Source organism: Dinoponera quadriceps, unplaced genomic scaffold, assembly GCF_001313825.1.
Source record: "Dinoponera quadriceps isolate SergipeBrazil2010 unplaced genomic scaffold, ASM131382v1 scaffold115, whole genome shotgun sequence".
NCBI lineage: Eukaryota > Metazoa > Arthropoda > Insecta > Hymenoptera > Formicidae > Dinoponera > Dinoponera quadriceps.
Genome location: NW_014554511.1, coordinates 382,260 through 407,621, shown reverse-complemented (window position 1 = coordinate 407,621; position 25,362 = coordinate 382,260). Strand labels below are relative to the sequence as shown.

General features: G+C 47.4%; 4 protein-coding genes and 1 pseudogene across 5 annotated transcripts; 2 read left to right on the top strand and 3 right to left on the bottom strand.

Moving 5' to 3' along the window:
- Nucleotides 1–385: 385 nt before the first annotated feature.
- Nucleotides 386–7,072, bottom strand: LOC106751645. The gene is made up of 19 exons (XM_014632610.1): nt 6,826–7,072; nt 6,202–6,427; nt 5,938–6,103; nt 5,591–5,813; nt 5,193–5,472; nt 4,860–5,125; nt 4,306–4,489; nt 3,952–4,191; nt 3,768–3,858; nt 3,324–3,568; nt 3,077–3,251; nt 2,661–2,932; nt 2,327–2,438; nt 2,154–2,240; nt 1,929–2,063; nt 1,539–1,813; nt 1,323–1,447; nt 1,068–1,223; nt 386–881 (listed from the first exon to the last, which is right to left on the bottom strand). Exons 1-19 carry the CDS (start codon nt 6,854–6,856, stop codon nt 793–795), a joined length of 3,378 nt encoding a protein of 1,125 aa, XP_014488096.1. The 5' UTR covers nt 6,857–7,072; the 3' UTR covers nt 386–792.
- Nucleotides 7,073–7,925: 853 nt separating this feature from the next.
- Nucleotides 7,926–15,343, top strand: LOC106751683 (putative U5 small nuclear ribonucleoprotein 200 kDa helicase). Its single transcript, XM_014632691.1, has 6 exons — nt 7,926–7,986; nt 8,155–8,318; nt 8,521–9,040; nt 9,122–9,368; nt 9,455–9,782; nt 9,984–15,343. The coding sequence occupies exons 1-6, from the start codon at nt 7,942–7,944 to the stop codon at nt 15,082–15,084; spliced, it is 6,405 nt and encodes a 2,134-aa protein (XP_014488177.1). The 5' UTR covers nt 7,926–7,941; the 3' UTR covers nt 15,085–15,343.
- Nucleotides 15,344–15,791: 448 nt separating this feature from the next.
- LOC106751701 (39S ribosomal protein L39, mitochondrial) lies at nt 15,792–17,747 on the top strand. The gene is made up of 3 exons (XM_014632724.1): nt 15,792–15,950; nt 16,135–16,771; nt 17,204–17,747. The coding sequence occupies exons 1-3, from the start codon at nt 15,940–15,942 to the stop codon at nt 17,546–17,548; spliced, it is 993 nt and encodes a 330-aa protein (XP_014488210.1). The 5' UTR covers nt 15,792–15,939; the 3' UTR covers nt 17,549–17,747.
- Nucleotides 17,748–17,927: 180 nt separating this feature from the next.
- LOC106751632 lies at nt 17,928–21,016 on the bottom strand (annotated as a pseudogene).
- Nucleotides 21,017–21,250: 234 nt separating this feature from the next.
- Nucleotides 21,251–25,039, bottom strand: LOC106751700 (zinc finger protein 510-like). Of its 2 annotated transcripts, none has more exons than XM_014632723.1 (4): nt 24,814–25,039; nt 23,242–23,463; nt 22,566–22,860; nt 21,251–22,354 (listed from the first exon to the last, which is right to left on the bottom strand). In XM_014632723.1, the coding sequence occupies exons 2-4, from the start codon at nt 23,454–23,456 to the stop codon at nt 21,821–21,823; spliced, it is 1,044 nt and encodes a 347-aa protein (XP_014488209.1). In that variant the 5' UTR covers nt 23,457–23,463; nt 24,814–25,039; the 3' UTR covers nt 21,251–21,820. The 2 variants fall into 2 exon arrangements, with proteins under 2 accessions (XP_014488209.1, XP_014488208.1); XM_014632722.1 differs by having other exon boundaries at nt 24,545–25,038.
- Nucleotides 25,040–25,362: the final 323 nt, after the last annotated feature.

Here is a 25,362-nt window from a genome sequence, read left to right as displayed (position 1 = left end):
TATGTGTCGGTCCACAATAGGTATTTTAAGCCTTGAGCCTTAAAAAATTGACCAATCACAATCGAATATCTTCATCTTCTTATATTAGGCCTTAGGCCTGTATTTCCTCTCACTCATATGCTTGTAGTGCGCATGATTACATACAGGCATTAGTGATTATATACAGGCATGTGGGGCTTACAATTTAACACCGGTGTATTTTGCGAGAAATTCTCTGGGCAGATATACTCTGGTGGCTTGCCAGACTGTCCAGAGGAAACACGAGCGTATATAAATTTTTCTGGTTCTGCCGGGAATCAAACCCGGGACCTCTAGCAGTTCCCGGGCAAAAACATTTAACGATGCAATTTATGTACATCTATTTACGTACGGGCAAATAATCTATTTACGTTCAGGTCCGAGTATCGCAATACATCGATATTCGTATTACGTTACATGTTTCATTGGATCTCGAGAACGCGCCAAACAGATAATCTAAAAATAACGGTATAAATAAATAATAATTCAATGAAGCGCAGCAAAATTCATGACATAATTATTACATGCAACTTGAAAATCTCCATTCAAAGTTTCAATTTTCGTGCGACGAATTAGCTTAGTTTCTCCATCTGCGTCGTTTACTAGACAACTTTTAAATTGTCTATTCACGTCGTAAGATCGATCGTTCATCTGATTGCTCTGATTTCTCCAATGTTTATGTCGCATCTGTTTAAAGAAATTTGCATGCTTATAAAATAGACTCCATTTATATTACAGATCCTTTCTTATAGGTTTCTCCATGCAAAATTATTGCTAGAATTTATGTACAAAAATGAGAAATATCGGCAACAGAAATATCTTCGGTAGCGGCGTGTCGGATGCGCTACGGTAGATGTTGAAGTCTACAACAAATATATTTAACGATAGGATTATTTATTCGATCGATATATTGTTTATACGCGTGATAGATTATTCTGTAATTACTAATGTTAATAAGAACTTTAACACTTTGCGGTCCGTTGACGGCATGGTGTCGTCGCGCTTATTTCGACATTGCGATCCGTCGACAATAAATTGAGCGACGTTACCTTTGTCATTTGGGTCACGCACGCCGCACTGTCGGTGTCCCAAAGTACGTTTTCTCTTCGTCGGTACATATCCCGGAATATATAAACTGGGAGATTCGAGTTTGCCGGTGGATATGAGTTTGCTGAAGTCTTGCTCCAATATATTGGCAATTGGGCCTGTACAAATGAAGTTATATGTTTCGTGAAGTGAGAACGCAATTACAATTAAATATTAAATATAACGTGAAACGCAAAATGAAGCGTAGACAAACTCGCCTTTGAAGTGCAGAAGAAACTGAATGCACGCGCCATTATGCAACGTTTTGGTTTGTCTACTGTCAATCGACAGCATCCATTCGGGGATGCCCATCACTTTCCTCACGTCTTCTAAAAATTGCGCCCTACGCAAAGGAACGAATTAAAAAAAAAATTATATTTATCGTTAAATTGACGATTTGCATTTCCACCTCGACGCTCGTAGAAACCACTTACACCACAAACCGCGGCGGTTTCCTGATATTCGCGTATTTCACAATGTCGTTGTCGGGCTCGATGTTCGCGCAGGAGAATCTGTTGGTGCCGAAATCCTTGTCGAAGATGACGATGGATCTACCCAACGCGGAAATCGGCCCGCCCAGCGGGAAGTTTCGATCGGTGAACACTTGCCGCTTCTCACCGATATCGATGGGCCCTAGGCGAGAGGATATGTCGCCAACATAACATCGCAATGGTAAATCCGGGCCGCACTCTTGCCTGTAAAGATCATCCTGAAAGACCGTTGAAGCATTAATCATCATTATCGCACGAAACATTTATTTGAATTCGACGTAGATTTTAATTACAGCTTGTCCAACGGGTTAATAGCTTCTAAGCATAACTTACATTCAACGGGTCAGCTAATTGAGTGAAATAAGGATTCCACGTGTATCCGCCCGCCACGCATCGAGTGTTCTCCACCTTCACCGCGGCGTCCACGCCCACGGGGTTTACGTATATCGCCCAGTTATGGTTTCTCGTCTACGATCATACACAATTGCAATTAGCAAGCGCGTAATGCGCCTGTATTAACAGGGGAGACCCATATCTCTCCTGGGATTTCGCGCTTACAATATTGCGATCGTGCTTGCCGGGGTAGCGCAGATTCACCTCGATCACCGTCTCGCTTTGGCTGCTATCCTTATACACGAGCTGCGTCTGCAACCGGCAATGCGCGGTATTTAATGTAAATTCCTATCGTTCGTTCTCACCTCAAAATTCTCACACAGTGCTGGCGCAACTACCATTCTTATGTAACCGTACAAGAAACCGTGCGGGTGATGGAACGACGCGATAGCACGTAACTCGCTAGCATCGGTCGGGGAGTATCCTCTCTCCACGGTGGAACATGCCCACCTGAATGGCACAAACCGAAATCTTCAGTGACATCGAAATGTTTATTCTGCACTGGGTCTATTTGCTTCCGCATTAAGTCTTAATGTAGCATTTAAAATTTCTTCCCGGCAAGTCTAAATTCCCCACTCTATTAGAGCTCCTTTAATGCCACAAATAGGAAGTTATTTTCATCTTCTTCACTTGAAGACTTAATGTAGGATTTGCGAATCACAGTTCGGTTACCTCAAGTTCTTGTTCTTCATATGAATGACGACGCTGCGGCCCAGGACGCTTCTCGGCCCGAACAGGGGCAGCATCGTATCGTTGTACGCGGATACGTATCTTTTCTTGTTATCTAGAGTGCCAAATTTTCCGCTCAAGTCGCCCATCTCGTACTGATCCAGCGTGCCCTCCTCCGCAGCTGGTACGTTGCTCGTATTGACATTTAACGGGTTCCAATGTCCATAGAGCGATGTTCCCTCGCACGGAAATTCCAAGTCGTACTCGACGGGTGTCTGAAAGTACGCGGACGCTTGTAATTCACATTTAAATCGAAGAAAAGTCTTCGAACGAAATTGAAAAAGAAAGAGAGAGGAAGAGAAAATTAACGTAAATTAACGGTGACTCGGGATCTTCGAGTTTAGCAAACTTTTAGTAACCATATGCACGTGATATCCGCTCATACTCCCACCGAGGCCCTCGAACGTCACTTCCGCATTCGTGATATCATACTCAGTTTGTTGTAGGAGCTCTAATTTTCCCCTCAGAGGTATCTGCCCACTGTTTCCGAACCAATCTCTCGCCACCGCCTTGCGTCGGTAGACTCCGCCGATGCTGAAAGCATAATCATGTTTTTAACATAATACATGAAAACATCTGATTTATTCCAATTGATTAGGCAAGTACATGGAACAAGCCAGTCGGTCTCCGCGTGCAACCGGCCCATGGTCTTCGTAGATAACTAGACTCTTGCCGAACAACGTGTGAGGCCCTGATAAGGGCAGCATCGTGTCCGTGAAGAGCCGTTGAGTCAATTCCGAGGCGTAAAGCTTCCTACCGGCGATTTCGAGTGCGCCGTGTCTCGTTAGATCGCCTAGGCGACATAACGAGATTTCCGAGATCGAGCAGGGTTTATCCGGGCTCCAGTCCACCTGAGATACATTTATCATTTAAAAGTAAACTCAAATCACATATACACGCTCGAGAGACCTTGAGAAAGAGTGACTCGAAGGAAGAAATAACCAAGTTTATTATTTGAAGGCCGGCTATCATAATTAAATTTTCAAAAAATTGTCAGAAATTACGAATTAATTGATTAACTAATTAAATCGAATCGGTAATTATTCGTACCTTATGTGGGTTGTAGGGTGACCCGGTGCTCAAGCACCGACCGGTCCAATTGTAGAAGTCCTTCCCGGGTGCGCTCTCATGCACCATCCACCTGAATGAAACAACTTCATCGTTAATTCCCTGTTACCTTTATTGAATGAGAAGTAATTTGTTCGTCTCGTTAAAAAAAAAATTCTAAATCCACCTGTGCTCCGCAGAGTTGTTTACGGTATTGCCGTCCGCGTGAACGAGATGTTCTATTATTACAGTGGTGTCCATCTCGGGATCGTCCTTAGGTTGCCGGAAAAGTATTCGCCCGACTATGGGATATCGAAATATCACTTCCGCCGTGTACATCGGCATCTGCCAGTCGGTGTGCGGTGTGTAATGCGCGAACATGCCGCATACCCATGGAATCACGCCTTTGTTGTCGGTCTCGTTGTATCTAACGACCAAAAATTTCTTTCTTCAGCATCGATCGGTGCGATACAAAAGTGCCTTGCGATGTATAATTGGATAGCGAGTGACTCATGCGCGTTTGATCGTGACAGGCGATTACTTGTGAAGCACCAAGGATCTGTGAACGATACTGTGAATCCCGGAAAGCGGCAAATACGCGTCCCAGTAGATTCCGCTGAGTTTAGCGCTCCCGGGTAGGATGTCGTTGTGATAAGAGCCCTCCTTCCGTCCTTGCAGCTTGCCAGACAGGTCACCGATGGCATATTGGTCCTGAGTACCAAAACCTGTTTTTATTCAAGCAGAAAATGAAAGAATGTTATTTCCATAAGCAAGTAAGCAAGAGATCATTAACACGTTATTGCGATGATATTTGATAACATATAATGTTTTCAAGTATGTAGTTCTTAATGGTGTGTACAACGTCATTGTTAACAATATTTGACCCAAATATCGAAAATAATATTTTTACGCTATAACTTTTTTATATTTAGGAATATTATATCATCAAGCAACAGTTGAAAAACATTTGATTTAATATTTCTTGCTTATTGGCTTTAATTCTGAAATTTATTACCGGTTTAGCTTCTTTCAATTGATTAATCAGCTGAAATTTTCAGGCGCACGATACTTTTCGATCATTGTAACTGTTACTACCTGCCGGTGGAGTGGTCTTTTCATCGATGCTCAGAGGATTATACAATTTCTTGGTGGTCAAACACGGATCGATGGTGAGCCTCACACTTCGCGCTGGTTCCGGGGGTAACTCGTGTATCCTGTAAGACGCCACTTTGGTGGCATACCGCAGTCTGGTCTCCAGATCGTTGATGGTTGTCAAAGAGACGTTGACCCACGTGGGGTCGAACGGGGTTTCCTGGATCGCCGTGATCTTCCCTTTGATTCCACGTGAATTGATCGCAGCCCTGGATATTGTTTTTGTAAAAAACCTCGTCGAACATGATACATACGATAAAGTGTCGCGATACTTACTTGACGTGTATCGGTTTGCGGTGATTGATCTTGGCACAGGCTAGAAACGAGTCCTCGTGCACGGGATGGAAGACGACTAGATACAAGTGGCGATGCGGACCGAGCAAATCAGTCGGTAATAAAGATAATTCGGGGTCTCTGTAGAAAGTCTTGTACTTCTCCCGCGTACTAGCGGCGACTTTGACTTTGCCCAGACGCGTGTCGACGTCCCCGATCGACTTTCCAACGCCGACGTCGTTGGGATCGAATACATTTTGGAGGATGTTGCAGTTGTTCTTGTCTAAACGTGCAAGAATGTCCGGTGAAACGACGGTATATTGTAAACGATCGACTTCGAAACACCGGTCGGAGATAATCGGTCATCGTTGATTATAAAATTTACGATTACAATTACCGACCTTTGCCAGTCTCGAAGATATCGGTGACGTATATCTTCCAATGATGCTCGGTGTAATTTGGCGCTTGCAGTTTTTGCTTGTGCACGTGATGCAAGTTCGTGTGAATAATCGTGTCGGTGGACTCGTCGCCCACCTGACCGCCCAGCCATCGGAACAACACCGTTCCCGCCACGGGGCCGTAAAAGCGCGCCTGGGCGAACTTCTCAACGTTCCTCTCGAGTACCTGGGGGAGAAGAGAGGAAGTTCAATCATACGACGGAACGATATAATCGGTGGCAACTTGTTGTGAATTAATCGTAAAAAAAATTTGCTGCATCAGCGAAATATTTCTTTCAGTCATAAATTACCGTGATCGAGGCACATATTGTCCGGGGCGAGTAAGTATCCTTTAACACCAAACCTTTCCCCCACAAACCCGTTTCTCCGGTCAACGACAAATCCGCGACTTCTATCGCGCCAGTTTGGTTCATCGGTAATTCGAGGGGTCCGATTCGTTCGGTCAAGTCGATGATACTGCGTATAAAGTTAAGCAAAACGGCTTTTTACAACGACTTGCACATTCTTTTTAACGTTATTCTAATTATTCCAACGTCCGGTTACTGTGCATTCACCTTTCCCCGATGTGCCGTTTGTCACATCTTCCCTCGATAATTGTGTAATCGACCGGGAACTGAGTGATAGACCAAAGCCATTGTTGATCCGGATATTCCAGGGTCGCTTTCAGAGAATAACGTATTCGTACCGAGGAGGGCTCCGCGCCTCTCTCGAATCGTATCTCACCATGGAGACCACCGGAGGATATGTAAGCGGCGAGCCTAAGCGAACTCGCGATAGTCACTGTACAGAATGTTCTACTATATTCAATGATTCTTCAATTCAGATTTCTGGATACTCGCTATAGCTGTTCTTCTTTAATGACGTCAGAAGCGGGGAAAATCATGTATAATTAAAATTCATATTTCGGCGTTATGATTTTTTTTTATATTTTAATATTCAAAAACATTATATTATCAAGTAACAGTTTAAAATCATTTACAAAATGTATTGTGTCGACATGTTTATAAGATCCGCGTAAAATCAATGTTTCAAAAGATCGATTCAATTTTTTTCGCTTACTGGTCCGCTATCTCAAGATAAAACATAATTTAATTCTCTCGGCTCTCCCCACCCCTCACAACGTTCGGATATTGCGTGCTGTTTCGGAATGACGGAATCGGAAACGCGCTTTCACTCACCTAAGTAGCAGAGTATCAGAAGCCACTGCATCGCTGTTAACGAACATCGGGAAACGCTGGATATTTCTTACTTTTTCCAGTCACGCTAATCACAATAAAGCAAACGCGAATATCGTCAGCGCGCGTTGTAGTCCACACGGTGAGAAATCGCGATTCGACAATGAGACCGGCCGGACTGGCCGAAGTAACGGTCCGTTACTTTCATATTCCTCGAACAAATCTGGGTGGGAGTGCAGGAGTGGAGCGGGACTATGACCTCTCTCTGAAAATGAAAGTATCGGCAGCCAGGAATCATGATACTGATATGATTCTGACAAGCTCGGTTTCGCTTCTCTTTTCAATGAGCGAAAAATGGGTTTGCGCCAAATATCGTTTCATTCATTCACGTACTTGTTTATTATCCTATCTAATAAATTATCATTTACACGTATGCATTTTTTTAACTACGATGTTTCTTTAAATTTGATAACAGGAGTAATTAAACGTTTTTTTTCAAATTCATAATGATATCGGACACATCTAGATTTTAATGTTAAAAAAAGTATCGTGAAGTTGATAAAATAACATTTTATATTTAGCTACAATTATTTACTTACAATGTGTTATTGGGAAGCATACGTAGTACTTGTTTCATCGCTTCTCGCAATCTTAAGTTTAATTTTCTGAAATATTTGGACGGTAAAATTATATAGGCACGAAAGATAGAACCTCTCCCGCTCTCGGTAATCGGCCGTATGAAAAGGAACCAGTACGGCCACTCTCAGGTTTCTCGATGTCCCTAGCCTGAGCCCGGCTATTTTTGGTCTTCGCCGATTGGCGGTCTATCGTAGGCAACATGGAGCAAAAAATACTCAAATTTTCTATCCATCAGCCAATCAAAGCGCGTCACAATTTCGATAATGGCTGCGTTAAAAAAACAGAAGAAGCGATCAGTGAGCGATCAATGATTATTGGTCTTTACTGTTAGACCTCTAAATTTAGACCAATTATTATTAACTAATTGACAAATCACTCGACTGTTGTACAACCGTTGTTTTCTATGAACGCAACCAATCACCTCGACTCTTATTATTCTACGTATTCTATGGCCACTTAAGAGCCAGAGGCAATACAATCATGGCGGATGCTGCGGCTCGTCAACTGCAATACGAATATAAAGCGGTTTGTATTTTACATATTTGTTATTAATTTTCCGACATAATACTTTCTTTCTCTAATTTCTTCGATGTGTTTACTTTATATATATGTTACTTAATTATGCTATATTTGATGACCACTTTTACGACATGTGGTGCAATGTTGTTAATTGGTTGTCACCAATGCTTCCAGAATTCTAATCTCGTTTTACAAGCTGACGTCCGGTTAATAGAGAGACGCAGCCGAGATGAAGCCACCGGTGAAGTTATGTCCCTCGTTGGGAAGCTGGATGGCACACGCATGGGTGATAGAGCGCAGCGTACAAAGCCAGGAAAGGCGGAAGAACGGAAAGTCAAGTGAGTTTAACTTTAAATATCGATGAGAGAAGAATGATAGTGAAATTGGATCAATTGAGAGAAATTTTCGTTATATTTTCAGTAAAATATTCTTGTCAGGACTTTTTATATAGAGATTTAGCAGACATCGTTCTTAATAATATAATATATAAAATGTTGGAGACACAGGTCCGAGATAATATATTTTCATTATTTTGTGTAGACGTCAAAAGAGAGACGAAGCTCAGTACGACTTCACACGTATGAAAGGCGCGACGTTACTTTCGGAAGGGGTCGACGAAATGGTTGGTATTGTATATCGTCCGAAAACACAAGAGACACGTCAGACTTATGAGGTATTGCTCAGTTTCATACAAGAGGCTTTGGGCGACCAGCCGCGCGATATCCTTTGCGGCGCGGCTGACGAAGTGTTAGCTGTGTTGAAAAATGACCGGCTTAAAGAGAAAGAGAAGAAGAAAGAGACGGAACTCTTGCTCGGCTCGCTGGCTGAGGAGAGATTCGCTCTGCTCGTAAATCTCGGCAAAAAGATCACAGATTTCGGCAGCGATGAGAAGAGCACCGCGAACGATGAGAATATCGATGAAACGTACGGAATTAACGTGCAATTCGAGGAGAGTAGCGAGGAGGACGACGAGGATGTGTACGGAGAAGTCCGGGAAAACGACGACGAAGGAGACGAGGGCGAGGAAGCTAACGATGACCGAGCTATTCACGCGGAAAACGTGAGTGTACACCATGACTTGTCGCCGGTAACTGTTAATCCCGAATAATTGTTGCACATCGTGACTTGCGTTATCTTCCAGCTGGGAGGAACAGAAGAGATGAAGAAAGAGAAGCCGTTACACCCGCTGGACATAGACGCATACTGGCTGCAAAGGAGGCTAAGCAGGATATACGATGACGCGATGGTCTCACAGGCGAGGGCCGCTGAGGTGCTGGCGGTCTTGAAGGATGCCGGGGACGATCGCGACTGTGAGAATCAACTTGTGCTGCTGCTAGGCTACGATTGCTTCGACTTCATCAAACAGCTCAAGAAATACAGACACACCGGTGAAGATGCGCACTCTACAAAACTAAATATCAAACCTTTAAATATTTCTGAAATATTCCTTAAACTTTTTGTTTTTTTTTTACAGTTGCGTACTGTACGATGCTGGCATCGTCGCAGTCCGAATCCGAGAGGCAGAAGATTCGTAACAAGATGAACGACGACCCGATGTTGGCGAAGATCTTGCGCCAATTGGACACGGGTAAGGGCGAAGATGACGCCGATGAAACGATGGAAGCGAGATCGCAGCGCAAGAGGCGAGAAGAGAACGAGGACACAGGCGGGCCCGGCGGCCAGGTTCAGGGCACGAGGAACTTGATCGATCTGGAAGACCTGATATTCGCACAGGGGAGCCACTTCATGGCGAACAAGCGTTGCCAGCTTCCCGACGGCAGTTTCCGCAAACAACGAAAGGGGTGAGACTGCTCGATATTTAACGCAGGATTTCTCACTTGTTTTGATACAATTTAAATGATATCAAAGTACTATCTAATGTCAAATTTATTCTTACATGAAGAAAAAGAGATTTATATCATATCACATATTCTTACTTTAAACTTTTATACTGTTTAAAATGAAACGATTTCAAGTTTCTCGCTGTGTGGAAATATCCACAGATACGAAGAGGTTCACGTGCCCGCTCTCAAGCCCAAGCCGTTCACGGAGAACGAGAAGCTGCATCCGATCGAGCAGCTGCCGAAGTACGTGCAACCAGCGTTCGAGGGCTTCAAGACGCTGAATCGCATACAGAGCCGCCTCTATCAGACGGCGTTGGAGAGCGACGAGAATCTGTTGCTGTGCGCGCCCACGGGAGCCGGTAAGACCAACGTGGCTCTGCTGTGCATGATGCGGGAGATCGGCAAGCACATCAACGCCGACGGCACGATCAATGCCGACGAATTCAAAGTGATTTACGTGGCGCCGATGCGCTCGTTGGTACAGGAGATGGTCGGCAACTTCCGTAAGCGTTTGTCGACGTACAATCTCACCGTGTCCGAGTTGACGGGTGACCATCAGCTTACGCGAGAGCAGATCGCCGCTACCCAGGTGATAGTGTGCACCCCGGAGAAGTGGGACATCATAACGCGGAAGGGCGGTGAGAAGACCTTCACGTCGCTGGTACGGCTGATCATCATCGACGAGATTCACCTGCTCCACGACGAGAGGGGGCCGGTTCTCGAGGCGTTGGTCGCGAGGACGATCCGGAACATCGAGACCACGCAGGAGGACGTACGACTGGTCGGCCTGTCGGCCACGTTGCCCAATTACCAGGACGTAGCGGCGTTCCTGCGCATCAAACCGGAGACCGGGCTGTTCTACTTCGACAATAGTTTCCGGCCGGTGGCGTTGGAGCAGCAGTACATCGGCGTGACCGAGAAGAAGGCGCTCAAGCGCTTCCAGGTGATGAACGAGATCGTGTACGAGAAGACGATGGAGCACGCCGGGCGCAACCAAGTGCTGATATTCGTGCACTCGCGCAAGGAGACCGGCAAGACTGCGCGCGCCATCAGGGACATGTGCCTGGAGAAGGACACGTTGGGTCAGTTCCTGCGGGAGGGTTCCGCATCGATGGAAGTGTTGCGGACCGAAGCCGAGCAGGTGAAGAACCAAGAGCTGAAGGACCTGCTGCCGTACGGCTTCGCGATCCATCACGCCGGCATGACTCGCGTCGATCGTACCCTGGTGGAGGATCTCTTCGCCGACCGGCACATACAGGTGCTCGTGTCCACCGCGACCTTGGCCTGGGGTGTCAACCTACCGGCGCACACGGTCATCATCAAGGGCACGCAGGTGTACAATCCGGAGAAAGGCAGGTGGGTGGAGCTGGGCGCGTTAGACGTTCTGCAGATGTTGGGTCGCGCCGGCCGGCCGCAGTACGACACCAAAGGCGAAGGCATCCTCATCACGAATCACAGCGAGCTGCAGTACTACCTGTCGCTGTTGAATCAGCAGTTGCCGATCGAATCGCAGCTGATCAGCAAGATGTCCGACATGCTGAACGCGGAAGTGGTACTGGGTACGATTCAGAACATTCGTGACGCGGTCACTTGGCTCGGCTACACTTATCTCTACATCCGGATGCTGCGTTGCCCGAACCTCTACGGGATCAGTCACGACAAGCTGAAGCAAGACCAGCTGTTGGAGCTGCACCGGGCCGATCTTATTCACTCGGCGGCGGTCGGGCTGGATCGCAGCGGCCTGATCAAATACGACCGCAAGTCTGGCAACTTCCAGGCGACCGAGTTAGGCAGAATAGCGTCGCACTATTACTGCACGCACGAGACGATGGCGACGTACAACCAGCTGCTGAAGCGCACCCTCAGCGAGATCGAGCTGTTCCGCGTGTTCTCCCTGTCGGGTGAGTTCAAGAACATCAACGTGCGCGAGGAGGAGAAGCTGGAGCTGCAGAAGCTGATGGAACGGGTGCCGATACCGGTGAAGGAGAGCATCGAGGAGCCGAGCGCGAAGGTGAACGTGCTGCTGCAGGCGTACATCTCCCAGCTGAAGCTCGAGGGCTTCGCCCTCATGTCCGACATGGTATTCGTCACGCAGTCGGCGTCCCGTCTCATGAGGGCCATCTTCGAGATAGTCCTGTTCCGTGGCTGGGCCCAGCTGGCGGACAAGTGCCTCTCCCTCTGCAAAATGATCGATCGCCGGATGTGGCAGTCGATGTCGCCGCTGCGCCAGTTCCGCAAGATGCCGGAGGAGATCGTGAAGAAGATCGAGAAGAAGAACTTCCCGTGGGAGAAGCTGTACGACCTCGGGCCGAACGAGATCGGCGAGCTGATACGCGTGCCGAAGCTCGGCAAGACCATACACAAGTACGTCCACCAGTTCCCCAAGCTCGGCCTGTCCACGCACATACAGCCGATCACGCGCTCCACCCTGCGCGTCGTCCTCACCATCACACCGGACTTCCAATGGGACGAGAAGGTGCACGGCATGTCGGAGGCGTTCTGGATACTGGTCGAGGACGTGGACTCGGAGGTGATCCTCCACCACGAGTACTTCCTGTTGAAGGCCAAGTACTCGGCCGACGAGCACGTGATCAAGTTCTTCGTGCCGGTGTTCGAGCCGCTGCCGCCGCAGTACTTCCTGCGCGTTGTCTCCGACCGGTGGATCGGCGCCGAGACCCAGCTGCCGGTCAGTTTCCGCCACTTGATACTGCCGGAGAAGAACCTGCCGCCCACGGAGCTGCTGGACCTGCAGCCGTTGCCGATCACCGCACTGCGGAACGCCAAGTTCGAGAACATCTACGCGGACCGCTTCCCGCAGTTCAATCCGATTCAGACCCAAGTGTTCAACGCGGTGTACAACTCGGACGACAACGTGTTCGTCGGCGCGCCCACCGGCTCCGGCAAGACCACCATCGCGGAGTTCGCCGTGCTGCGCCTCTTGACGCAGAACACGGAGGGCAGGTGCGTCTACATGGTCAGCAAGGAGGCCCTGGCGGAGCTGGTGTACGCCGACTGGGCGGTCAAGTTCAACCAACAGCTGGGCCGCAAGGTCGTCCTCCTCAGCGGAGAAACCGGTACCGATCTGAAGTTGCTGGCGAAAGGGCAGATCATTATCACGACGGCGGACAAGTGGGACGTGCTGTCGCGTCGATGGAAGCAGCGGAAGAACGTGCAGAACATCCAGCTGTTCATCGTCGACGAGCTGCAGCTGATCGGCGGCGAGGAGGGCCCGGTGCTCGAGGTGGCGTGCTCGCGGGCGCGTTACATCTCCTCGCAATTGGACAAACCCACCCGGATCATCGCTCTGTCGGCTTCGCTGGCCGACGCTAAGGACGCCGCGCAGTGGCTGGGCGCGCCAGCCGCGGCCACCTTCAACTTCCACCCGTCCGTGCGGCCGGTGCCGCTGGAGCTGCACGTGCAGGGGATAAACGTCACCCACAACGCGTCGCGGCTGGCGGCCATGGCGAAGCCGGTGTACAACGCGATACTGCGCCACGCGTCGCACAAGCCGGTGATCGTGTTCGTGCCTACTCGACGGCAGGCGAGGCTCACGGCCATCGACCTGCTGACCTTCACCGCGGCGGAGGGTCAACCCTCGCGGTTCTTCCACGCGGAGGAGGCCGACATCAAGCCGTTCCTCGACCGTATGGTCGACAAGACGCTGAAGGAGACCCTGTCGCAGGGCGTCGCTTACCTTCACGAAGGCTTGTCGGCCGACGACCGCCGCCTGGTCGAGCAATTGTTCGACAGCGGCGCCGTTCAAGTGGCGGTCGCCACGAGGGACCTTTGTTGGGGCTTGTCCATCAGCTCCCACCTCGTCGTGGTGATGGACACGCAATGCTACAACGGTAAGACCCACGCTTACGAGGACTACCCGATCACGGACGTGTTGCAGATGGTGGCGCGCGCCAATCGTCCGTTGGAGGACGACGACGCCAAGTGCGTGCTCCTGTGCCAGAGCTCGAAGAAGGACTTCTTCAAGAAGTTCCTGAACGAGCCGTTGCCGGTGGAGAGCCACCTGGACCGCCGGCTGCACGACCACTTCAACGCGGAGATCGTGACGAAGACGATCGAGAACAAGCAGGACGCGGTCGACTACCTGACCTGGACCTTCCTCTACCGGCGGCTCACGCAGAATCCGAATTACTACGGTCTGCAAGGCGTGACGCATCGTCACCTCTCGGACCACCTGTCCGAGCTGGTCGAGAGCACGTTGACCGACCTCGAGCAAGCCAAGTGCGTCGCCGTGGAGGACGAGATGGACACGTTGCCGCTGAATCTCGGTATGATCGCCGCCTATTACTACATCAATTACGCCACCATCGAGCTGTTCAGCCTGTCGTTGAACAACAAGACGAAAATCCGGGGTCTGTTGGAGATCATCTCGGCGGCAGCGGAGTACGAGAGCGTGCCGGTTCGACAGAGAGAGGAGAATCTGCTGAGGAGCTTGGCGGCGCGGCTGCCGCACGCACCGCAGGCCACCAGGATGGCTGATCCCCACGTAAAGGCGCAACTTCTGCTTCAGGCGCATCTCTCCAGAATACAACTCGGCCCGGAGCTGCAGAAGGACACCGAACTGGTGCTGGGCAAGGCCGTCAGGCTGATACAAGCGTGCGTCGACGTTCTGAGCTCCTCCGGATGGCTGGCGCCCGCCGTCGCCGCCATGGAGCTGGCGCAAATGGTGACGCAAGCGATGTGGTCCAAGGACTCCTACCTGAAGCAGCTGCCACACTTCACCATGGACACGATCAAACGCTGCACCGACAAGGGCGTGGAGACCGTATTCGATGTGATGGAACTTGAAGACGATGATCGTAACCGATTGCTGCAGCTGTCGGACGCACAGATGGCCGACGTGGCCAAGTTCTGCAACCGTTACCCCAACATCGAGATGTCGTACGAGGTACAGGACAAGGACAAGCTGCACAGCGGCGGCACCGTCAACGTGATCGTCCAGCTGGAGCGGGAGGATGAGGTAACCGGCCCGGTGGTCGCGCCCTTCTTCCCGCAGAAACGCGAGGAGGGTTGGTGGGTGGTGATAGGCGACCCGAAGAGCAATTCCCTATTGTCCATCAAGCGGCTGACGTTGCAACAGAAAGCGAAGATCAAGCTCGACTTCGTCGCGCCCGCGCCTGGCCAGCACACCTACACGTTGTACTTCATGAGCGACGCTTATCTCGGCTGCGATCAGGAGTATAAATTCAACATCAGCGTCGGCGAGTACGAGTCCGACGCCAGCTCCGGCTCTGATTCCGATTGAATCTTGATACTTCAGAGACTCCGATACGTTCTTCTTCGTGTCATCCTGACATCACACACATTCGTTCCGTCGACAGATTCGGCTTATTCTGTCTGTTGTCGGGCGAGTCGCTAAAGACAACCGACGTTGGAGTATAGTCATCAAGATTGCACGTACCTTAGAATTCACTGAGCAGTAATAATTTTATAAACAAGTATCAAAGTATCACCGGTTATTATTGTTTTAGGTAATGTAATAAGAAATAAAATTTATATCTAAATGCGATAGTACTTCTCTTAATATGCCCGTCTTTATTTTAACGTTGCCTTTTTTTTGTTTTTTTTTTTTTTTTTTAAAGAATGTTAAGCCTGCGTTTTTGCCCGTTGGATTGCCCACTTGCGTGTTAATCTTTATTAATTCACAAGTGATAATTCAGTATGGTCGACATTTTATCAAGAAGACATTTAAAATATGCAATAAATGATATATATATATATGTAAAGATTAAAAGAAAAATGCACACTTTAAGAGCGTACCGACATATCTGTTCGTCGTCTGAAAGGCAGTTTTGCAAATGTAAAATTCGTGAATCCGATTGGTGTATGTTCTTAGATTCGCTCAAGATCAAGAGCATACGTCAATCGGATTTCACGAATTTTACAACAGTTGCAAAGCTGATTTCTCTGCTGAACGTAGCCTATGTGAGAAGAATAATCAATTGTGATTGGTTAACGACTTAAGGCTCACTGCATCTACTGTGCACGCAGCTTAACGTGGCATTACCCTGCGAAAACCATTATTGAGAGAGAGAGAGAGAAAGAGAGAGGAAGAGATATTTAGCCGCACTCGTGGTACTCTAACCTCAAAGTTGTCAACATGTTCCACGGGTATGTGTATCTTCGCCGAAAAGTGTCACAAAAGCTCTTCTTGACTTTTGTCGCGGCTTTATCCGTTCACAAACTCGACACTCGATCGATCCACTTATCACTCTCAAATCAAAACTAACCGTTACTCAAAACTAATTTGTTTACCCGACGTGTGTGTACCGATCGAACGTACTCTCTGTTGCAGTTGTAAGAAGCTCTGTACCAGCGGCCTGAGGTTACCGTCGCGATGCGCCGGGACGCTGTCGAAGGCGGAGGCGAGGAAGCGCCGGTGTCAGATGTTCGACGAGGAGAAGCAGAAGCAACGCTCTCAATTGGGTAGAATCGAAAAGATCGAGGTGAAGTACCAGTCGGTGGAGGACGAGGTGGTGTTGGTGATGAACCGCAACATCTCCACGCCGCACGACTGCGCCAGGCACATCTCCGAGAGCATCGCCAAGATGTCCGCGATCGCCTTCGTCGACGGCCAAGTCTGGGACATGCATAGGCCGTTCACAGGCAATTGCGAGCTACAGCTGGTGACCATGCAGTCCCCGCGAGTGAACGCGATCAACAACGCCTTCTGGCGGACCTGCTCGATGATCCTGGGTGCTGTGGCGGACAACGCGTTCAAGGATAACTTGGACGTACATCTGCACAGCTTTCCCTATCCTGTGATCCGCTCCGGCAGCTTTGTGTACGACGTCTTCGTCGACCTGCCGAGCTGGCAGCCAACAGAGTCCGAATTGCGCGCTTTGTCTGCGCTTTTTGTCAAGTTTACAAACCGTGAATTGCTGTTGGAGAGGCTCGAGGTACATTACGACATCGCTCAAGATATGTTCCAGGTAGGGGCTGAACAAAATCACGTGATGAGATTAAATATCTGGATTAAATATTTCATATATGTTCTTCAAACGTAATATAATGCGTAATGCTTCATAATCGTATTATGTATGTTTAACTCAGGAATAGTCACCTTAGTTTTTTCTTATTTGGCTAATAGCTTTGGCTAATAATAGCAACTTTTAATTGCTGTCTAAATGACCCCAAGTGACTATTCCCGGATTAAGGAACGTATATGAAACCAACCGTGCTACCTGGGTATCCATGACATGTGATATAAATCGAAGAATGCGAGACAGGAGGTTAATGTGATTTTCTTCAAATGTGAAATCGATATTAGGAATTTATTTGTTACAAACATTCGATGACCAAACACTTGAATCAACTCGATTCCAAAATGACTCGTCAATGATTTCGCCTGTCTCCATTTACAGGACAACCCGTTCAAGTACCAACAGATACCCAACATCGCCAAAGATAACGAGGACGGCAAGGTGACGTTGTATCGCTTAGGCGACCACATAGATATCAGCAAAGGGCCCATGGTGGGCAACAGCGGCCTGGTAGGACGTGTTACCATAACAGCCGTTCATCGACATGTGGACGGGCCCGTGGATGGCTTGTACCGCTTCCAAGGTCTCGCCCTGCCCAAGGGCATCATGCTGAACCACTTCGCTTACAGTATCCTGGAGAATCGCGCGAAGAAACTGAACACCGTCACATGGCAACCGCACATCGAGCACGAGATGATAACTAACGCGACTGCGTCCGCGAACTGAGAATACTCGATCCGAGTGAGCTCTCGTGTAAATAAGTGCACCCTTTAGTTGTCTAAGAATTACTTTCGGTGTAACTCCACGTTATTCTTCGTCTCTTGATCGCGTTCCTGAGACGAGTCGTAAACGCGACCAAGAGTCACCTTTGTAGTTCAATAATTATTACACGTAATAAAGAATCAGGGCATGTTTTTTTACTCAATTTCTCACGATGCTATCTTTCATTCGACTCTTGGTTTCGAGAATCTTAGACTCGGCATCATTTCTCTGTTGCCAGCAGAGATGGAGTGTCGAACGGGAATGGATTCGGATGCATTTTATTTTACCGTCGGGTGCACAATAAAAGCTGTTTATTAGAGCAATTGTATTATATGTATATGTGCGCGCGGGAAAGTAACGATCGTCTAACAATTGCGCGAGACTCAGCTACATCGCGGACGGATCTGTCGTGGACTACACACCTCCCAGACGAAAACACTGGGCAGTCTGTTGGCTTTCGACGCCGCGCACTTTGTATTCAACTTCAGATACAGCTCCTGACTCGAGTTGACGCCGCAAGCGTCCAGATCGGGTTTCGCCCGCACTGCCAGTGGCGCTAGTTCCGACGAGCACCTGAACGAGCAATAAAAGTAGGAAACCAATTTGGACGATTTAATAAAGCTCTTGGACTTTTGTTGTAACGACATCGGAAGCTGAATCGATCACAAATATCATTTTGTGAATATCTTCCTTGAACGTATAAAGCAAGAATTCTTGGCATTTTGTCGCTTCCGACGTTATTAAACAAGCGAGAAGCCTTAATATTCGAGAGGACGAAACTGCTCGGAAATGATTGCGGAAATTGAGAAAGTCCGGCAACTCTCTCTGATCTCTACGATTGATCGTTGGCTCACCTCAACTCGACCGTGATGACCAAATCGAATTGGGGTGGTCGGTTGGTTTCCTGCTCGAGTTCCCCGCCCCCGGTGTTCTCCACGTTGCCGAGCCTCGCATGCCTGAACTTGTACTCGTAGGCGTAATTGCTCATGTTACCGTAGTAGAAGAATTGACCGCCGTATTCGCCGTATCCCGAGTATATAGAGGCTGGTGGAAGTTTACGGGATGGCAAGGACGGTAGCTGAAACGTCAATTTGCGAGAAATTACTGATTTTCAGTCACTTACAATTCGAACAGGATGTGCGTGTGATTCTTTTGTTTCATCCTCAAATAATACATTTCTCGAGTGAATTCCACGTGTTACAGTGTCTACGAAGAGATTGCGCAGAGAATTACGAACCGTCACTCGAAGATCGAGCTTGCGCTCGTAGTGCAGCTTATGGAAAAGGTGCTTGTTGAAACTACCGACTAGCCGGCGCAGTCTCAGATACATGTAACGTTGCTTGTCTCGCCAGTTATGCTCGTCGTTCATGTTAGGCACCTGCAGGCATGTGAACCACGCGCGTTTCAAGACATACTTGAGCTGCATACTGACCTGAAGGTAAAATTCTACGGGATAGAATTCAATAAAGTTATATAAATATCATGATTTTCTTACAGAAATTCTTCACTTTATCGTGACTTTTATTTGAAACGTCAAGTTTGCAAAATTTTTTCTTGAAACATTCCTTACCGTGGAGGTACCCGTTCTCGAAGAGGTCCTGAAGGACAGCAATTGTCGTCCTTCCCCCAGACAATCCAACACATCCACGATTTTGCATCCCGAAATCAACGCGGATCTGTCGGCGATTTTTATTAGTGATTAACTGAGCGATCAAATGGCGATCAATTGGATCGATGATTACACTAATCATCGCTCTGTTGATCGGACGTTAAAACAATACCGAAAGTCAATCAATTGTTGCTAATGGAAGATCGCAAACTAATGGAACGTGTCACCTGTTCACCCTATGCTCAGTGACCTTCTCGAAGTGATCCATGAAATTTTCGCAGCTGCGCGCGAAGATCTGCAGGTCGACATGGCTAAAAACGGTCGAAGACCCTCGGCAAGGGTTTAAGACTGTCTGTAAGAGGGAGTTGAGATTGTCGAGGACTCTGCCACCGTAGAAGCAGGAGACAGGTGTACTGTGAGACCTTCGTGTAGGCGGGTCGAACGAGAAAGGAGAGAAAATGTTCTTCTTAAGGAATCATCGACGACGTAGAGATATACGTTAAGAAATTCCCGAGTTCCTCAATTGTCCGGAAGAGATACGAGGTTGAGGGGATTTGGAAACCTTGGATGCGTGTATCGCCATGTAACTGCTTTTAGCATATGATACTGTGACCGGATAAGCTCCAGCGCGTTGAAAGTGCTGCTGTAATTCAGCTTCTCAACGCTGTTCCTCATACTATTTCCGAGATCCTTCGTACGCTTTATCGCAACTTCCAGCTTGGTGCCAGCCACTAAGAACTCACTGTTCAGCACTGTGGCGGCAATGTCGTAGCAATGTCTGCAGAAAAAGACCAACAGGAGGTGATGAGAATACAATCTGATGCTTTTGTGGAAACGTGAGTCTGTACCTTAGACTGAACGCGCAAGATTAAAGGAATCTGTTAAAATCTGAAAATTCAAAACAGTTGAGCTTTCAAAGTCCCGAAAATATTAAAGGGAAAAATTTTAATTCTACGAAAGTATTTACACGAAATCAAATTTAACGGCAGTCTATAACTTTACAGATGAATGATAAAAATAAATTGGAAAATCTTACGAATTTATTTTCTTTCTAAACATTTATCCTACTCATACATACATATATCTATATATATATATATATATATATATATTCAAATCACTTCAACAGTGTTCCACAACTTAGCTAGCCATTATTCTCGTTGTACTGATGAGGATCTACCTGGAAACCAGACGAACGGTACAGGCGACGTCGTGCAAAGACAGCATCCGCAAGATGATGCCTAAAACTTCCGGCGGCAGAGTGTTGAACGTGCACCGCCGCGTGTCCTTGCGCTCCTGCGCGTCCTGAAGACATCGTAAGGACAATTTTCTTCGTTTCGCGCGCATTTGTGTCCTCTTGGATCTAATTCTGTCCTCGAATGCCACGATCGCGACCAATGGCAAACCCGATCGCGACCAATCCACGAGAATCACGTGCGCTTTCGCATAGCGATCACGATCGACGAGATTTCCGATTACTCGAAGAGCAAAGTAATTCTTGAAATTTTGCGAATCCTCAGAAAAAGCGAGGACTCCTGAATTTGCGCTTAACAAACAAAGGAGCCGCCTCTTATAATTTCCCCATTACTGAGATAGCTTCAGAATGCTGAAGACAAACGAGGAGCTGTGTTCCAAGATGGAGATTTAACTCTTTTTTTTTTCCGAGTGATATGACAGCCCGAACGAAATAATGTTAATTTTTCGGACGTGTTAATCCTTCGAACGTTCCTCAAACATTTGCATTGTTTGGATTGTTTCTATAACAGCGTAAGATTTTTAACTCACGTAAGCAGTATTATATCAGTCGCATAGTAAGCAGAGATCACTTTAATTAAACTATTACTTCGATTTTTCTTCTTGATTAATCATCTCTCTCTCTCTCTCTCTCTCTCTCTCTCTCTCTCTCTCTCTCTCTTCTCGTTCCCTGTAATTATTTTCTCGAAATTATATATATCTTAAATCTAAAGAAATTGGATAGAGGTAGACGGAGACAAAAAGAAAACTAAAGATTTCTTATGGAATACTTCTTGTTATTTGCAAATTACGCAAACACAAAATAATAGCATTATATTCTTATCCAAGATTTATTTTTGTCGACATTTCTCGCGAAGTATAGAATAGCAGGTCAAATATAGTCAACACAATAATCAGCATATCCTTACTAAAGTCTGCCAAATATTTCATGATCCAATTTAGAAATTCATCGTCATTATCAACAAGGTATCACTTTCTGATCGCGGAAAACCACTAAAATTGCGAGCATCCAAAGATTCAAATTCTGAAGCTCCGAGAATTCATCACTGTTTGCGGAGCACAAAAATCTTGAATACACAGAGTACCGGCGGATCACACAATCTCGAGGACCTTAAATTCCGAATAGCCAAATCAAGGATTTGACAGCCCGAAAATTCCACGTCTTTATTAAGGTCCGATTTGTCAAGCATCCATCAAAGATCCAAGAAAGAAGTTACATTTCGAAAATCGAAACGTTGTAAGAGGACGTTCCAAGAATTTGGAGTTTCACGAATGGATGGGGGGGTTGTTTTCAGAGGATCAGAAGATTTGTTGAGAATTCGAAAGTCCAAAGCAAGCTCTTAAGGAGTCGAAGGCCTGTTTTTTCTGGCGCTTTATGCGCTGAAGTTCACCGGCATCAGCAAGGTAAACTTGGTCTGATCGATGTTGGCTTCTTCGGCGCAGGGCCCGATGCTGTCCAACAAGGTCTGTATCGCGTTCTGATTACCCGAGTGCTTCCTCTTGGTATGCTCGCGGCGATGTTTGAGTTCCTTGAACGTCTTGCCACACTGCTCGCAGACGTATGGCCTCGCGGCCTCGTGAGAGCGTACATGGCCCTCAAAATGGCTCTTCCTGACAAACTTCTTACCACACTGGCCGCAATCGAACTGAAAGCGACCCTCGTGAGCGGCCACGTGCGAGCTGAGGGTCCACTTGGTCTTGAAAGTTTTCGAACAGTAATCGCACCTGATCTTTGACTCGCCCTTGTCCGATCTTCGAGGCTCTTTTTTCAATAACAGCATTTCCTCTAACAGAAAATCGTCGGCATCGGTGGTATGATCCTTCGGCACCGCGGACTTGTCCATTTGACCCTGCAGCAGGGCCTTGGCATGATCCTCAAGCTTTATATGGCCATTTCTCGGTGATGGCTGAAAAAAATATGTATATGTATATACATGTTTATGTAAAAAAAGGAAGAGAATAAAAAAGATGTAAAAAATATAACGTTCTAATTTCATTCCTTTAAACACTGTAATGTCCTGTTTCTATTGTCACCGCTCAACTGGACAAAGAGTTGTTCTATTAATGTAACTTCAGAGCGGAAAAGTAAAAGCTGGAAGGATATCGAATAAGTCACACCTTATAGTGTGAGGCCAAGTGTGCCCTGAGTTTGTCTTCGTCGTTACATCTCTTCCTGCAACGCGGGCAAGGATAGCCGCTCTTGTCGTCTATGCCGCGTAAAAGAGCGTTCCGAAGGGTCGCGTCGTTCGTGATGTTCTCCACGTCGATCTTATGCTCGTCGGTCTGTTGCAGCTTCTCTTTGCGCATCGCGTGTCGGATAATGTGCCTTTTCAGATCGTGCGCTCGAGAAAACGCTCGTCCGAATCGTGAGCATGTGGGATAAGGACAGCCCTTTGTTCGGTCGTTCCTCGGACTAGAGGGAAAGAAAAAATCTTTAAAGTGTTGTCTTCTACATTTCCGAACGTCGCTGATAATAAAACGGAAGCAAGATCCGTCGACGAGATCCGCTCAAAGAAACTGAAGGAAAGGTCCGAGTTTAACGAAAGATTGCCGGATTGGATATTACAGAAATATTGTGAAAATCTCGGAACTAAAATTAAAAAGAGAAGCTCTATTATTTCAAGATTCCACGATCGATGAGTTGAAAGAAAACCTCATTCGAGCCCAAGAATATCGTTATAAAATAAAGATAACATATCATGATCGGTAAATTAGAAATGATATCGCGCAATTTAGGAAATTCTGTAGGTCGCCAGAATTAACGGAAGATCTTTCGTATGCGTGAATCCTGTACCTTCGAGTGGTATTGGTGGCGGTGGGCGTTTGTTTCGGGTCCTTGCTACAATCTTTGGGATTCTTGTTGATCTTTTGACCAGTCATTGTGGCCAGTTGCGCTGATAACGGTATCACGATGGAGATGGTCTCATTGGTGCCGGGAGTAACGATGGGACCGACGCGGATCGCCGGCGGCGGCACCAGCGATAAGTTGTTCTCGTTGCCCCTGTTCATCCTGCTGCTGGACAAACGATTGAGAAGGATAAGTGGCTACTATCTGTAGTAAATTCGCGTATGTATTTGTTTAAACAGTACCACTTCATATTCCTGAAAAATGTTCTACCTTTCAAATTGGTAAATTATTCAGGAATGCAATATTACATTAATTATATATTTGCGGTTAATACGAAGTGTTCGTTTAAAAAATAGACAACGTGTAACAAGGAAGTTTAAATAAAAAAAAAATATACTATACTTATAATAATAACATACTAATTACATTAATGATAATTTACATCTAATATGAATTCCATTAGTAGAATGTACGCGGGATACATGAGTTTAATTAATATATGTACATAATTAAGAAGAAAGAACTACCCAGACACAAACGATGTATCACCATCGGAGAAGAAATAATTCAAAGTTGTGAGGACGCAACTGATAATTTTTGTGACATTACATAACACCATACAAGTCTTACAATTTGACGCAAGGATCTAATTACACGCACGAATCCATTACTTAGCCGCATTGACCAAGACATCTCTGATTAATCAATCGTAAATATAACTTCGCGACGCTACATCGAACAAAAATTACCGAGAAAGAGATACGCGTTTCTGCGGGACACCCCGTATATGCGCCGCAAGTTTCGGAAGGGTTAGGGCGCAAACCGCGATCGATGGTAGGTCGTCTATCCACGCGTATCGGTGACGCGTTGGTGCCGAAAACTGAAAACTAAACACCCGTGAATTCCGGGATTGATTCGTAAACCCGCCGAGTCCAAATTTCGCTCCCACGCTCGGATGCACGGGAGAAAATAACGCCTTGCCACGTTGTTTTTTTTTTCCTACGCGACGACCCAAAACGACAGAAAAGGAGAAAAAACGACCGTTGGCGTGCGCGTAGCCGACGGCTATGCGGTTCGGAAACGCGAGCTCGTTGGAATTGCATCGGCGTCGGTAGGCGGCATTATCGTGACGCGTCACGGAAACGTCACGGACCGAGCCGACGTCTCACCGAGGTGTCTCCTCGTGAGGAAACGCGTCTCGAAAGCGCGCGAGAGGGAAGAGGAAGCGTATATCGTAGGCGATATTTACTTGAACGTCACCGTGTAGTCGCGTCGCAGAAACCTGTGGTGGCTCGCTGAAGGCTTCACCACATAACCACAAAAGAGCGCGCTCAAGGACGAGCTGTGTGCGCCTCGAGGAAGATGCCGAGACGCGCTGTCGGGGACAGGCCGTCGCCGACGACAATTCGCTGACGCCGTAGGTCCTCGAGCACCAACGTTCGCGCCTCCTTCCCTCGGGGATACGAAACCGACAGCGGAGAGGACGTGGAGCTGACCGTTACGGGGGATCTTCCTCACCGTGGAAATCACGCGGAGGAGTTACGCGAGCAGGCTACGTGGCGACGCAACGTTCCTTCGCGCTACGCACGCGACACGAGGGGCGGCCATCTTGAAGCGGGGCTCCACGTTCCACCTCCCTCGGGTCGCTCGCGCCGACTAATGACGCCCGCGAGCGTGTCGCGTCGTACGCGCCGAAAGGTCGCTCTCTTTCTCTCTTCGCCACACGAAAGCGGCTCTCCTCTTCCCCCAATTCGCCGCCTCCGATCTTCCAACTCGCGATACTCGCTTCGTCCCGGCGAACGTGAATTTCCCTGTTTTCCGGGAAAGACAGATTAGCCCGCGCGCGCCACGTGTTTTCCGAATGCAAACAGAATCGATTTCTTTAAGTTGATTTAAACACGCAAATACGAAATATATCGCCCCGTAAATGAGTGTAATCAATCAATTACGGGTAAATGTGGGTATCTCCGTGCGGTCTCGCAAGAACACGCAGAATATCTTCGAAAAATCAGCGAAGAAATAACGAGAAGGCGAGTCGCGCTCGTCGTGACATCTGTCCGACGGTTC

Bases quoted from the DNA above. Each gene is read 5' to 3' on its own strand.
- LOC106751645 (XM_014632610.1), bottom strand. From the start codon at position 6,856: ATGCAGTGGCTTCTGATACTCTGCTACTTAG. The intron at 6,428-6,825 runs GTGAGTGAAAGC...CATTCTGTACAG, and splicing joins TCTGATACTCTGCTACTTAG to TGACTATCGCGAGTTCGCTT. The intron at 2,439-2,660 runs GTAACCGAACTG...TGTGCCATTCAG, and splicing joins ATGAAGAACAAGAACTTGAG to GTGGGCATGTTCCACCGTGG.
- LOC106751701 (XM_014632724.1), top strand. The intron at 16,772-17,203 runs GTAGGGGCTGAA...CTCCATTTACAG, and splicing joins TCGCTCAAGATATGTTCCAG to GACAACCCGTTCAAGTACCA.
- LOC106751700 (XM_014632723.1), bottom strand. From the start codon at position 23,456: ATGAACAGGGGCAACGAGAACAACTTATCGCTGGTGCCGCCGCCGGCG. The intron at 22,861-23,241 runs GTACAGGATTCA...CTTTCCCTCTAG, and splicing joins GCCACCAATACCACTCGAAG to TCCGAGGAACGACCGAACAA. The intron at 22,355-22,565 runs GTGTGACTTATT...TATTTTTTTCAG, and splicing joins ACTTGGCCTCACACTATAAG to CCATCACCGAGAAATGGCCA.
- LOC106751683 (XM_014632691.1), top strand. From the start codon at position 7,942: ATGGCGGATGCTGCGGCTCGTCAACTGCAATACGAATATAAAGCG. The intron at 8,319-8,520 runs GTGAGTTTAACT...TATTTTGTGTAG, and splicing joins GCGGAAGAACGGAAAGTCAA to ACGTCAAAAGAGAGACGAAG. The intron at 9,041-9,121 runs GTGAGTGTACAC...GTTATCTTCCAG, and splicing joins GAGCTATTCACGCGGAAAAC to CTGGGAGGAACAGAAGAGAT.